This window comes from Sorghum bicolor, chromosome 1, assembly GCF_000003195.3.
Source record: "Sorghum bicolor cultivar BTx623 chromosome 1, Sorghum_bicolor_NCBIv3, whole genome shotgun sequence".
In the NCBI taxonomy this organism is placed as follows: Eukaryota; Viridiplantae; Streptophyta; class Magnoliopsida; order Poales; family Poaceae; genus Sorghum; species Sorghum bicolor.
The window spans coordinates 1,428,251-1,441,187 of NC_012870.2; the positions used below are offsets into that span (position 1 = coordinate 1,428,251).

General features: G+C 42.3%; 3 protein-coding genes across 8 annotated transcripts; 2 read left to right on the plus strand and 1 right to left on the minus strand.

The window, feature by feature from the left end:
* On the plus strand, positions 426-3,171 carry LOC8060894 (60S ribosomal protein L17). The gene is made up of 7 exons (XM_002463493.2): positions 426-574; positions 654-690; positions 801-841; positions 2,189-2,419; positions 2,498-2,600; positions 2,688-2,755; positions 2,859-3,171. Exons 1-7 carry the CDS (start codon positions 572-574, stop codon positions 2,889-2,891), a joined length of 516 nt encoding a protein of 171 aa, XP_002463538.1. The 5' UTR covers positions 426-571; the 3' UTR covers positions 2,892-3,171.
* LOC8060895 (60S ribosomal protein L17) lies at positions 4,826-7,299 on the plus strand. 2 transcript variants are annotated; one of them, XM_002463494.2, is made up of 7 exons: positions 4,896-5,009; positions 5,089-5,125; positions 5,231-5,271; positions 6,340-6,570; positions 6,651-6,753; positions 6,843-6,910; positions 7,014-7,299. In XM_002463494.2, exons 1-7 carry the CDS (start codon positions 5,007-5,009, stop codon positions 7,044-7,046), a joined length of 516 nt encoding a protein of 171 aa, XP_002463539.1. In that variant the 5' UTR covers positions 4,896-5,006; the 3' UTR covers positions 7,047-7,299. The 2 variants fall into 2 exon arrangements, with proteins under 2 accessions (XP_021302328.1, XP_002463539.1); XM_021446653.1 differs by having other exon boundaries at positions 4,826-5,009; positions 6,651-6,910.
* LOC8060896 (protein FAR1-RELATED SEQUENCE 6) lies at positions 8,457-12,701 on the minus strand. Of its 5 annotated transcripts, none has more exons than XR_002447096.1 (8): positions 12,482-12,699; positions 10,190-12,386; positions 9,981-10,091; positions 9,784-9,888; positions 9,607-9,675; positions 9,425-9,495; positions 9,195-9,255; positions 8,457-9,094 (listed from the first exon to the last, which is right to left on the minus strand). XR_002447096.1 is itself a non-coding variant. In XM_021446636.1 (7 exons), the coding sequence occupies exons 2-6, from the start codon at positions 12,374-12,376 to the stop codon at positions 9,460-9,462; spliced, it is 2,508 nt and encodes an 835-aa protein (XP_021302311.1). In that variant the 5' UTR covers positions 12,377-12,386; positions 12,482-12,699; the 3' UTR covers positions 8,457-9,094; positions 9,425-9,459. The 5 variants fall into 5 exon arrangements, 2 of the variants coding, with proteins under 2 accessions (XP_021302311.1, XP_002466115.2); XR_002447094.1 differs by having other exon boundaries at positions 9,195-9,260; XM_021446636.1 differs by lacking the exon at positions 9,195-9,255.

Here is a 12,937-nt window from a genome sequence, read left to right on the forward strand (position 1 = left end):
GAACTCATTATAAAAAAACATACAATTTGAAACCAAAACAACTTATAATTTGATAGAGGTTAGTGTAGACTTACAATTTGGATTGAAGTTTGTATATATAAGCAAGGTTGCATTTGGAACTGAGATATCCATGAAACTGTGTATAAATCACAACAGACTACAAAAAATATGTAGTTTTTGTTCTCAAGGCATCACGCGCATTCAATTTAAACTCGGCAGATGAGTTTATTGCAGGAAAAATGGCCATGAACTGTTAACGACACGAGCATTTCAAGAAAAAAAATTCAAAGAGATTTGGAACGTTCAGTGTTCAAGCGCCCACGACAGGTAAAAAAGAAAAGAAAAAAGAGAGAGGCCTTCCTGGGTTGAATTTGTTTTGTGGCCCATGTGAAAGCGGCCCGTTGTGCTCCGGCCTGCTAGCTGCCTGGCCGGCATCAGGTTAGGGTTCCTCCCTTCCCGTATAAAAGCCTTCCTCCGCGCCGCCACGCCGTTCTCTCTTCCCTGGCCATTCCTCATCTCGCTCGCTCGTCGTCGCAGCCGCCTTCTTTGGGTTCGCTCGCCAGCGGCAGCCATGGTTTGTCTCTGTCTGCGCTTCTGGTTATCTCCTTTTTTGCTATGGTAGTATTCTGATCCATCTTCTTGGTTGTTGACAGGTGAAGTACTCGAGGGAACCTTCCAACCCCACCAAATGTAAGCATCTTCTACTCTGAATACTTTCTTCAATTCGCGTGTCTACCCCTTGCACGACCGAAGGCTATCTTGATACAGGAGGTGATGATCCTTTGTCTTTGTTTTTCCAGCCGCTAAGGCTATGGGTCGGGACCTGCGTGTGCACTTTAAGGTTAGTCATTGAATAAATGAAGATTTGATCTATGCAACTAATTTTTAGTGTGTTCTAGTCTGTGCTGTATACTTCTTTTTTTCTGCTTGTGCGTGAAGTTAGACATCTCAAATTTGTAGTTTCGAAGTGCAATTGATATAGCTGAACCTGACATGAGCTTAGGTGCCCTTTAGGTTAATTTTGACTCTTTCAAGCGCACTATCCTTCTAGACTTGTACATCTTCTGATCATCATATTATTGGGCAATTAGTTAGATTGTTTCTGTAGATAGTTCCAGTGAATGATGGCACAAGCATGCCTGACTCCACATGCTTAACGGAATGGAGTTCATTTGAATGTTCTATTGATGAATACGGATTTCTTTCAATTGTGTGGTCCTGCAATATTTCATTCTTCTAGTTGGCAAGATGACATCTCTTTTTAGCTATGTTGCTTATACATTACACTTGCAGTCAGGTGCAATAGTTACCTAATTCAACTCTTGCCTGCTTATGCTCACTTTTTGTAACTATCTTTTGGTTACATTTTAACCGATGCTATTGGAACAGGGCATTATCTATCTGCTGGTAATATGAAAATGTATATCAGGTTCACATTTCAGTATTTATATGATGCTGTATTATTATAGGTACTTTGGTTTCTGTTGGAATAAAGCATTGGCTACCTATGCACAATTTGTTAGTGCAGTTTGGGATCCGTCCAGTATATATATGTTGATGTATCACTTGTAGTCACTTCAGTTACTAACCTAAATAAAAAAACATTATTTTGTTTTCTGTAAGGATAGGCTTTTTATTTTTAGGATTTTTTTTTCTATTTTTTGGATGAACTATTGATCATAGTATAGCCACTGGTTTAGTAAATGAGAAACTTAGCAGTATGTATCGCTTCTCAAGTAGCTTTGATTTTAATAGACTCAAGGATTCGATTGGTCTCTTTGAGGATGCAAATACATTCAGGAATGATTAATCTTTAAATTTTGTATGTGTATCTCTCTCTCCTTGTCACAACTCAATAGTGTGCATGGGTTATTGCCTTGGTTTTGAATTAATAGGAAGGAAAAAAAGGCTTGCGATGCTTTTCTCTAGATAATATTCTTATAAACCTTAGGAGAGTTGCACTTAATAACATTTGGCGAACCGTGATCTCTGGTTGTGTGAATCATGGGCAAATAATGAATGATGTGATTTCTGTACTTCATGGAGAAACTAATGTTACAACGTGCATTTTTGTATCCTATTTCTTTTTGTAACTTCTGGAATCTGTAACTAATTTAGTTGGAAGCCCTTGTAATTTTATATCTTATTGAATACATGTTGGTAATAATTTTGCACTCATTTTGTTCAGAACACACGTGAGACAGCTTTTGCCATCAGGAAGCTGCAGCTTAGCAAGGCTAAAAGGTATCTTGAGGATGTGATTGCCCACAAGCAAGCCATTCCCTTCCGTAGGTACTGTGGTGGTGTTGGACGTACAGCGCAAGCTAAGTCTCGCCACTCGAATGGTCAGGGACGTTGGCCTGCCAAGTCTGCTAAATTCATTTTGGATCTTCTCAAGAATGCAGAGAGCAATGCTGAAGTACGTTACCTTTGCCTCATTGTGTGAGCTTTCCTTGTATACTGCATGATTATTCAATGTATTTTTTTCCTCCTGTAGGTTAAGGGCTTGGATGTCGATACGCTCTATGTGTCGCATATTCAGGTGAACCAAGCTCAGAAGCAGCGGCGCCGGACTTACCGTGCTCATGGGCGCATCAACCGTGAGTTCAAATACTATATTGTATTAGTCTTTGTATCACTCGTTTATAGTATTGGAGTGTTCAAATGTCCTTGGCTATCCACTGCAGCTTACATGTCTTCCCCATGCCACATTGAGCTGATGCTTTCAGAGAAGGAAGAGCCAGTGAAGAAAGAGGTATGCTCTATTAACAGAGCTTATTTTTCTTAGCATAATATTTCGTTGTTTGAACTTGCTGAGCGACAAACTGAGAATTGATGCCCATATTTATGCTGTGTAGGCTGAGACCCAAATTGCAGCAAGGAAGGCCTAGAAGATATGAAGACTTGTTTAGTATCAGTTAAGAGTGGACCGATTGTATCTCCTTTTTTTTTCTGTACTGTTGGTGCATACTTAATCGATCCCCGGAATGGAACCTTTCTTTCTGCAGTTGTGATGACATCCCAAGAATGAGAATGTTGCCTCAGTAGTTTTTCTTATTTATAATCCAACTAAACTACCTTGGTGCTGGATTTTGTACATCGTTATCTCCTTGACTAAGAGCGATCATTTGGTCAGCACATCATAAACATGAGAGTCTGACATATTTTCCATACTGTGCCTACATCATACAGTTACGTGAATTGCACTTTAGCATTATACGTGGTTATGAGTATATCTCATCCTGAAGGTGAGCTAGATAGGTGGTTTGATGATGCAGTTGAAGCATAATATAATTTCAGATGCACGTGTCAACACCACGCCAACGTTATCTAGTCGTATCCTTAGAGCAAGGTCAATAATAGAGCCAAGTGCTTGGCTATAAGCCAAATAATTAGAGTCAAGTTATACAATAAGTTGTCTTTTACTTGTCTCTAAAACACATTCTCTTTCTTCTTTCTTCTTACAACATTTGCTTTTTGGGCCCACTACTATCTATGCATCCGTGTCCAGCTTGGTGCTTAACTAAGAGCCAAGCTATCATCTCTCTCCTCTCTTCTCTCCTCCACATCAGCATTAGCTTGGCTATAAAACCATTATTGTACCTGCTCTTAATAAAAGTGTTGTTTGAGAGTTTGGACCAAGAATACCGATTTTAGTTCCAGTGTAATGTCTCGGTACCTGATCTGCCCATTTTACGAGAGAGAGTGAAACTATATATATATGCTATTTGATGCTTATAGCCTCATTTTTAAATTCTAAATTTGCTGATTTCGGGTGGTAGAGAAATGACCAAACCCACAAATTTCCGATATCAGCTTTGGTAACCCAAACTTATGCAAACCTGAATTACCTGACCTGAACTTGTTAAAGCAGGATTCCAGGCTTGGTACACGATGGAGCTTCCTTTTTGCATCTTGTGCCAAAAAAATTTAAAAGATAATTGATGTACCATCAACAATTTGGCCGTTGAAGTTTAGTTATGAGAAGTTGGTAGTCGAGCAGCCGCAGTGGCAGTCATCGATGCCCAAAGCCCGTTCGCTTAAGCTTATCTATCAAATCTGTTAGTCATTTAGAAGTGTTTTTTCTCTTACAACAAATCACTGAATAGTATTTAAATCTGTTAATCATTCAACAGTATTTTTCTCTTACAACAAATCAATGAATAATACTTACCATGACTTTTGAGACAAGCAATTAGGCTTGGGTGCAATGTCAGATAAACTGGCATCACTCTTCTAAACTGCAGTGATGCTCCATGCCTGATGCACGCGATTTTTCTATTGGCCTTAAGTGAGACATATTTTTAGTATAACTGAGCAAAGATGATAAAGCGAGATGGTTTTGCAACCTTCCCAGAGGAAGAGCAGGGATATTCATATTCCTCCTTTTTTTTTAAGCTGATCATCGTGATGCAAAATTGTGTCAACAAAAATGTAAATAAAGCTCTCAATTTCTTGTCCGCTGCTAACCACGCCTTGTATTATCACTTCATCTACTAGTTATTCAATAATATTTTTTATAACAAATTAATGAACAATACTTTTTGTCGTAGCTTATCCAAACAAACAAGACAAGATGAGTAAGATTGATGCTATGTTGCTACAAAAGAAACCACCCAGTGCAGGCCGCCACAGTGACTGTTAACGACACAAGCATTTCTAGAAAAAAAAACAAATAGATTTTTTTTTTTGAAACTCAAAAAAAAAACAAAGAGATTTGGAACGTTTGGTGTTCAGCACCCACGACAGGTAAAAAAACTTGACAGTTTTGCTCGGTAGAGAGAGAGGCCTTCCTGGGTTGAATTATTTTGTGGCCCATGTGAAATCGGCCCGCTGTGCTCCGGCCTGCTAGCTGCCTGGCCGGTATCAGCTTAGGGTTCCTCCCTTCCCGTATAAAAGCCTTCCTCCGCGCCGCCACGCCGTTCTCTCTTCTCTGGCCATTCCTCGTCTCGCTCGCTCGTCGCCGCCGCCGCCGCCTTCTTCGGGTTCGCTCGCCAGCGGCAGCCATGGTTTGTCTCTGTCTGCGCTTCTGGTTATCTCCTTTTTTGCTATGGTAGTATTCTGATCCATCTTCTTGGTTGTTGACAGGTGAAGTACTCGAGGGAACCGTCCAATCCCACCAAATGTAAGCATCTTCCACTCTTATACTTTGTTCAATTCGTGTGTCTACCCCTTGCACGAAGGCTATCTTGATACAGGAGGTGATTATCCTTTGTCTTTGTTTTTTCAGCCGCTAAGGCTATGGGTCGGGACCTGCGTGTGCACTTTAAGGTGAGTTATTGAACAAATGAAGATTTGATCTCTGCAAAGAAGTACTAGTAGTACGTTCTTATCTGTGCTGTAAACTTCTGTTTTTCTGCTTGTGCGTGAAGCTAGACATCTCACATTTCTAGGATCGAAGTGCAATTGAAATAGCTGAATCTGACATGAGCTTAGGTGCCCTTTAGGTTATTTTTGACTGTTTTAAGCACTATCCTTGTAAACTTGTAGATCTTCTATTTTTGGGTAAGTAGTTACATTGTTCCTGTAGATAGTTTCAGTGAATGATGGCACAGGCATGCCTGACTCCACATTCTTAATGGAATGGAATGCATTTGATTGTTCTATTGATGATCAGTTTCTGTTATAATTATGATTAATACTAATTTATTTCAATTGCGTGGTCCTGCAATATTTCATTCTTCTGGTTGCAAAACGACCTCTCTTTTTTGCGGTGATACTTATACATTACACTTGCAGTCAGGTGCAAAAGTTACTTAATGCAACTCTTGCCTCCTCATACTTTTTGTAACTATCTTTTGGTTACATTTTCACTGATGCTATTGGAACAACACATTATTTATTTATCTATCTGCTGAAAATATGAAAATGTAGATCAGGTTCACATTCCAATATTTATATTTTGCTGTGTTAATATAGGTACTTTGGTTACTGTTGGAATAAAGCGTTAGCTACCTACACACGATTTTTTAGTGTAGTTTGGGATCAGATTCCAGTATACATGTGTTGATGTATCACTTGTACTCACTTTAGTTACTTGCCTTTTAAAAAAAATATTATATTGTTTTTTTGTAATGATAGGCTTTTAAATCTTTAGGTAAACAAATTTCTATTTTCTTGGACGAGCTATTGATCATAGTATAGCCACTGGTTTAGCAATGATAACTTAGCAGTATGTAATGCTTCTCAAGTAGCTTCGATTTGAATAGATTTGAGGATTCATTTGGTCTCTTTGAGGAGCAAATACATTCAGGAACGACTAATTTAGTTGGAAACCCTTGTGGTGGATTTATCTTAGTGAATACATGTTGGTAATGTTTTTGCACTCATTTTGTTCAGAACACACGTGAGACCGCTTTTGCCATCAGGAAGCTGCAGTTGAGCAAGGCTAAAAGGTATCTTGAGGATGTGATTGCCCACAAGCAAGCCATTCCCTTCCGAAGGTACTGTGGCGGTGTTGGACGTACAGCACAAGCTAAGTCCCGCCACTCGAATGGTCAGGGACGTTGGCCTGCCAAGTCTGCTAAATTCATTTTGGATCTTCTCAAGAATGCAGAGAGCAATGCTGAAGTACGTTACCTTGCCTCATTGTGTGAGCATTCCTTGTTGTATACTGCATGATTATTCAATGTAACTTTTTTCTCCTGTAGGTTAAGGGATTGGATGTCGATACGCTGTATGTGTCGCATATTCAGGTGAACCAAGCTCAGAAGCAGCGGCGCCGGACTTACCGTGCTCATGGGCGCATCAACCGTGAGTTCAAATTATATTTTCATTGGTTTTTGTATCACTCGATTATAGTATTGGAGTGTTCTCATGTCCTCCTTGATAACATCCCACAGCTTACATGTCTTCCCCATGCCACATTGAGCTGATGCTTTCAGAGAAGGAAGAGCCAGTGAAGAAAGAGGTATGCTCTTTTAACAGAGCTTATTTTTCTTAGCATGATATTTCTTTGTTTCTGCTCCCTCAGTGATAAACTGACAATTGATGCCCATATTTATGCCGTGTAGGCTGAGACCCAAATTGCACCCAGGAAGGCCTAGAAGATATGAAGCCTTGTTTAGTATCAGTTAGAGTGAACCGATCGCCTGTATCTCGTTTTTTCTGTACTGTTGATGCATACTTCATCGATACCCAGAATGGAACATTTATTTCTGCAGTTGTGACCACATCCCCAGAATGAGAATGTTGCCTCAGTAGATTTCCTCATTTATAATCCAACTAAACTACCTCGGTGCTGGATTTTGTACAATCGTTATCTCCTTGACTAAGAGCGATCATTAGGTCAGCACATCATATACATGAGAGTCTGACATATTCTCCATACTGTGCCTACATCATACAGTTAGGTGAATTTCACTTATACGTGGCTATGAGGATATCTCATCCTGAAGGTGAGCTAGATATGTGTTCCCATGCCCAAGCCTCAGGGGGACTGTTTTGACGATGCAGTTGAAGCATAATTTCAGATGCACGTGTCAAGTGTCAACACCATCCAAACCTTAAACATTAGTCCTATCTTTAACAAAAATGTTGTTTGCATCTTCAGAGTCTGGAGAAAGAATCCCGACTTGAGTTCCAGTCTCGGTACCTGATCTGGCCATTTTACCAGAAAGAGTGATACTATATGCTATTTTATGCTCATCGCCTCATTTTTAAATTCTAAAATACGACTGAAGAACTGTTGTTCATATTACTTAATTTCCATGCTAGAGTTATGTCCATTGTGATTCTGAATTTTTAATGGTTTTGCTGATTTCGGGTGGTAGAGAAATGACCAAACCTACAAATTTCCGATATCAGCTTTGGTAACCGAAATTTATGCAAACCTTGAATTACCTGGCCCGAACTCTGGATGACCCAACCCCAATGCTGACCCCTGCTTGTAGCTATTGTTGGATTTGCATTGTGAAATTGTGGTGCGTTAATAAATTTATAGCTTAGTCATCTAGCTGCTCCAGTCGGAAGAAGTGGAGGCGCCAAAGAAGTAAAAGCTTTGGCGTGGAAGGAAGGCCTGATTTTTGCTGTAGATTGATGTACGCCATTCTTGAACGGATTGCAGTAGAACGGATGCTATACCAACGCAATGGCCTAAGGTCCTCGGCTAAGAAAAAAAAAATGAAGATTATTTTGTTTCTCATGGCCCTACTCGGTAGAGTGTTTAAATAAACCAAAAATTGGGGCTTTTTTTTTCTATCCTAGCACCTCACGTGGTAAACTTTGCACCTCTTCTCAACAGTATATACACTACTAATGATTTGGCGTTGAAGTTTTAGTCATGAGAAGTTGGTAGTCGAGCAGCCGCAGTGGCAATCATCGACGCCCAAAAACTTTGGGTGCATCGCTCTTCTAAACTGCAGTGATGCTCCATGCCTGATGCACGTGATTTTTCTGTTGGCCTCAAGTGAAACATTTTTTTTTAGTAATAACTGAGCAAAGATGATAAAGCGAGATGGTTTTGCAACTTTCCCAGAGGAAGAGCAGGGATATTCCTCCCTTTTTAGCTGATCATCATGAGGCAAAATTGTATTATCAACAAAAAAAAGTAAACGAAGCTCTCAATTTCTTGTTAGCCGCTAACCACGCCTTGTATCATCACTTCATCTGGAGTTTAGCTCAGCACTTTCTACAGCAGGTAAGGAATGATGGATTTCTATCTTAGCACTTTCTACATGTTAGATGGGTAAGATTGATGCTATGTTCCTACAAAAGAAACCGGCAACAGATCTAGTGCAAACTCATCTCCCGTGCAAACTGTGCAAACTCTCATCTGGACCGCAGGATGTTGATCCAAGGGGGCGCATGAGAGAGGTGGAAGGAGAGGTTTGTAAAAGTGTGATTAAGAGCAGGCGGTTAAGTGCAAAATTACCCAATCTATCCGTGCCCCTTGGATCAACATCCTATGGTCCAGATTAGAGTTTGCACAACTTGCACGGGAGATGAGTTTGCACTAGATCCGTTGCCAAAAAAACCACCCAGAGCAGGCACCCAGGAACACCATGCATCTCCCAAGTCCCAAGGCTCGACATTCCAACCACAATGGTGTCCTCGGTGCTCCAAAGTCCAAACAGAGGATCCCTGACCAGATTACCTGCACATTTCATGCAGGACATGCAACATTATAATTAGAATTATCAGAAAATGGACACGGAATTTGGAAATACAGATCACTGAGTGCCGCCTAAATTTACCATGATGAAAACCTTCTACTTATATGCCAATGGACTTCTTAAGCTGATTTTCATGACCTTCCTGTTCTACAGAGTTCATTATGTAAAATGCTAAAATTTCAACAAAGTTTCAGACACTCCACTATCTGAAGAAGCAACGGCTAGTATATTAATTTGCAAGACAAGACAAACATGATTTATATATCATCTCAACATGGTATATACAGGAGAAAATCTCAAGAGAAAGAAACCTGATATGGCAAACCCTGGACCCTAAGTCCAATTGCTATGATGTCCGTCTACCGTAAGTCACTTGGTCATCCTACAGTTATACAGCGCGTCAGTATATATGCCAATCACTGAATCACTAAAGTTTAATGACTTGCCTCAGTCATCTCTAAAACATAATGAAGAAACTGCAACGTTCATTCACCTGATACATGCCATTAGGAAACACCCACTGAACCCTAGAGTGCTCTGCTGCTGATGTAGATTGGCCAAACTGCCAAATTTGAAGAAACTATTTTAAATCTTTTCCTTTGTTGCGCATATTTTATATTCAAGAAAAATTGCAATTGGAAATGCAAGTGCAGCATTGCAAATAACAAACCTGCAAAGTGTTTCCCGCATTTAGCTGGTTACCAAAATGGTGTGTGGGGCCAGATTGCACCCCATAACGGCTATCAAATGACAGCTCACTTGGATGCACTTCTTCCTGCAGGATGCACAATTAAAAGTAAGTATACTATCAATAATCTCATTTCATGATAAAGGATTGGCAACCAATTATAAAGAAAAAAATATTACCATGAGATCAACCATGCCAGGTGTCCGGATATGAGTACCAAGGTTTGAGGTAGTTGAAGCAGAATGAAAAACACCCTTCTGAGTTACATCTGAGGATACTAGTAAGGAGTCCTGCCACACGACAAAATAAAAACGGTTAGCACCAACAACGAAATGATGCAAAGCGTGCACACAATACAAGGAAACGCCTTATTCCCATACTAGTTTACCATAGAATCCACGTTTATCTCTTTATTCTTTTTAGGAGGACGGCCTCTCCGCTTTTTCGTTGGACCGCCCTCAGATGAACCAGGTTGTGTATGGTTGTCACCATTCACAATCGCACGCTCAGCTGGTGTAAGTTTCTGCTCCAAATCACGGCACAGATTATCATCAAGAAGGGTTTCTTTCATGTCTTTAAGAAGCCTTACTGCATGCCTATACTTCTCGTCTGATGCCATCCCAATCTCAACAAGACGAAGAAACTGCAAAGAAATATAATCATAACGCTCGACGTGATTACTTGTTGCTAAATCCTTTGATGGATTATCTGGGTAGTGCAACTGCTTGAAGTCAGCCCGCCACCTGTCAATTACATAACTAGGGGGGATGTCGTATAATTGCTGGCATTTAAGCACACATAATGCATGCCGACAAACGATACCACCAAACTGAAATAGGCCACAGTTACATTCCATCCTGTTTGTCTCCATACAGTGAACAACCTCGTACTTTTTATTCAGCATTTCATTCCCTGCTTCAGTCAAATCAATAACCATAAAAGAAGATGCCGACCCATCCAGCTGAACTTGACAATGCATGGTCGCCTTTAGCTCATCCTGGAACTTCAAAAACATATTCAAGGTGTACAATCTAGATAGCTGTTCTTCCATTTGGTACTTTGATATCAGGACCCTGCTGCTATTTAATGAATCAAAATCAGCTTGTTGCTCCATTTTGTATCTGTTATCCAAAAGTGTCATGTAGCTGGCAAGGAACGACACCAATGTGGTCTCTGAACTGACTGCGTCCTCAAAAAATGTGCTTGGACTTTCACGCTGGCTAACGGTGCAGAGCCCAGCCCAGAAGGTGTCCTTTAGGAAGGCAGGGGCCCACAAGTGCCGATTCTCATACAGATAGACGATCCATGCGTTATCCTGAAGACCAAATCTATCAACCCAGTTCTTCCACCCTGCCTCAAACTCATTGTTGATCAAAGAATCATATATTACACTGACCAAATCGGTTCTCATCGCTTCATATTCTGGCAAGTCACCTATTTTTTCTGAAATACTTCTTATTACATGCCAATCACTTATTCTATGGCGTATCTTTGGAAACACTTCCTGAACTGCGGCTTTTATCGCCACACATTCATCAGTAACTATGGCATTTGGAGGCCGTCCCTTCATACAAGTTAACCATGACTTGAACAGCCAGAAGAAGCTCTCTGTACTCTCATCTGACAGCAATCCACAGCCTAACAATACAAGCTGACCATGATGATTGACACCCAGAAATGAAACAAGTGGGACATGATACTTGTTCCTTAAGCACGTCGTATCAATCCAAACAGCATCGCTGAAATACTGATACGCTGCCCTGGATCTGGAATCAGCCCAGAGAACACTCCTCAGATGGCCCTCCACATAAAAGTCCATGACATAGAAGGAGTTTGGCAGCTTTGCCTGCATCTGGGCAAAGAAACCGTTGATGGCCACGACATCAGCTTCCCCAATCTTAAGCCGCCCCCATTCATCAAATATCGGGACATCAATGTCACCCGCTGCCGAGCATTCTCCTCTGGCAGCCCTCACCACGAGATCTTTGCTCAACCCGCTAGGCAGCGTCTTGTAGCACCTGAGGAAGCGAGCAGCGGACGGGTTGAGCGCGTGGTTGTGTTCGAGGTTCACATCCGTGAGGTGCAGCAAGTTGTCCACCCAGAGCCTGGCGACGACGGTGGCCTGGCAGTTGGTCTTGGCCGTGGGCCTGGCCTGGTAGCAGGCGTCCTCCTTGCCGGTGCCCCACCTGTTGCAGACGAGGACGAGGCGGCGGCAGAGGCCGGCCTTGGTGAAGGAGGACTTCTTGACGCAGACGCCGAAGCCCGTGCGCAGGGCGTAGCGCTTGTAGAAGTTGAGCACCTCCTCGTAGGACTTGAACACCATCCCGTCCCGCGGCGTGCGGTCGTCCCCGTACTGCAGCGCCGCTAACGACGACGACGACGACGCGGCGGCGGCGGTGGCGGCCGCCTCGACGCCGACGCCGCCGTCAAGCTCGACGGTCTCCGCCGCGGCCGCCGCCTCGACCATGGCGGCAAGCTCCTTGCTGCCGGGCGAGATGTCCCCCGCGTCGTCGTCGTCGTCCTGGTTGCCCCCGAAGTCCAGCTCCTCCCCGGGGTTCAAACCCACCTCCATCATGGTTGCTCCCCTGCTAACCCACGATCCAATCAGAGGCGGAATCACCCCTTGGGGACAACAGAATCCAGTCATCGCCAGTGATTCAAACGAGCTAGGGTTGCTTACCGACGAGAGAGGTAGTCAATCTGAGTCCGCCTGGAGGGAGCAGGAAGAGGAGGACACCGAGAGACTAATGGCGATTGCTTCGTGGTCGCCGGAGGTGTGAGTGCTTCGTTGAGACGAACGGGCCAGGGCCCAGAGTCCAGAGAGCGCCGCCGCAGGCGAGAACGAAGTGGGGAAGAAGAGAAGTTTGGGCTACTACTACTCCTACTACTAGGGGGTCAAGGGCCAAAGCCCAACGTGATAATTTTATTAATGTCTGAGGTTGTTTCCGCACAAAATGGCCGGGAGGAAGAAAGAAAAAGTTATGGGGACTTCAAGTTTTGCGGCAATAATTTGGATAATCACGCTAATTTTACAAGGAAAAAGAAGTTCAAAGACAATGATTTGGGTGTCCTCGACAATTTTACAGGAAAAATAAGTGCAGGAATGATTAATTAGACCGTTATAGCTCCAACGCTG

Excerpts from the sequence above, each read along its gene's own strand:
- LOC8060894 (XM_002463493.2), top strand. Across the intron at positions 691-800 it reads ACCTTCCAACCCCACCAAAT|CCGCTAAGGCTATGGGTCGG; the intron begins GTAAGCATCTTC and ends TTGTTTTTCCAG. Across the intron at positions 2,601-2,687 it reads TGCTCATGGGCGCATCAACC|CTTACATGTCTTCCCCATGC; the intron begins GTGAGTTCAAAT and ends TATCCACTGCAG.
- LOC8060896 (XM_021446636.1), bottom strand. The coding sequence starts at position 12,376 with ATGATGGAGGTGGGTTTGAACCCCGGGGAGGAGCTGGACTTCGGGGGC. Across the intron at positions 10,092-10,189 it reads AGATAAACGTGGATTCTATG|GACTCCTTACTAGTATCCTC; the intron begins GTAAACTAGTAT and ends GTCGTGTGGCAG. Across the intron at positions 9,496-9,606 it reads TTCCTAATGGCATGTATCAG|GATGACCAAGTGACTTACGG; the intron begins GTGAATGAACGT and ends GTATAACTGTAG.
- LOC8060895 (XM_021446653.1), top strand. Across the intron at positions 5,272-6,339 it reads ACCTGCGTGTGCACTTTAAG|AACACACGTGAGACCGCTTT; the intron begins GTGAGTTATTGA and ends CATTTTGTTCAG. Across the intron at positions 6,571-6,650 it reads ATGCAGAGAGCAATGCTGAA|GTTAAGGGATTGGATGTCGA; the intron begins GTACGTTACCTT and ends TTTCTCCTGTAG.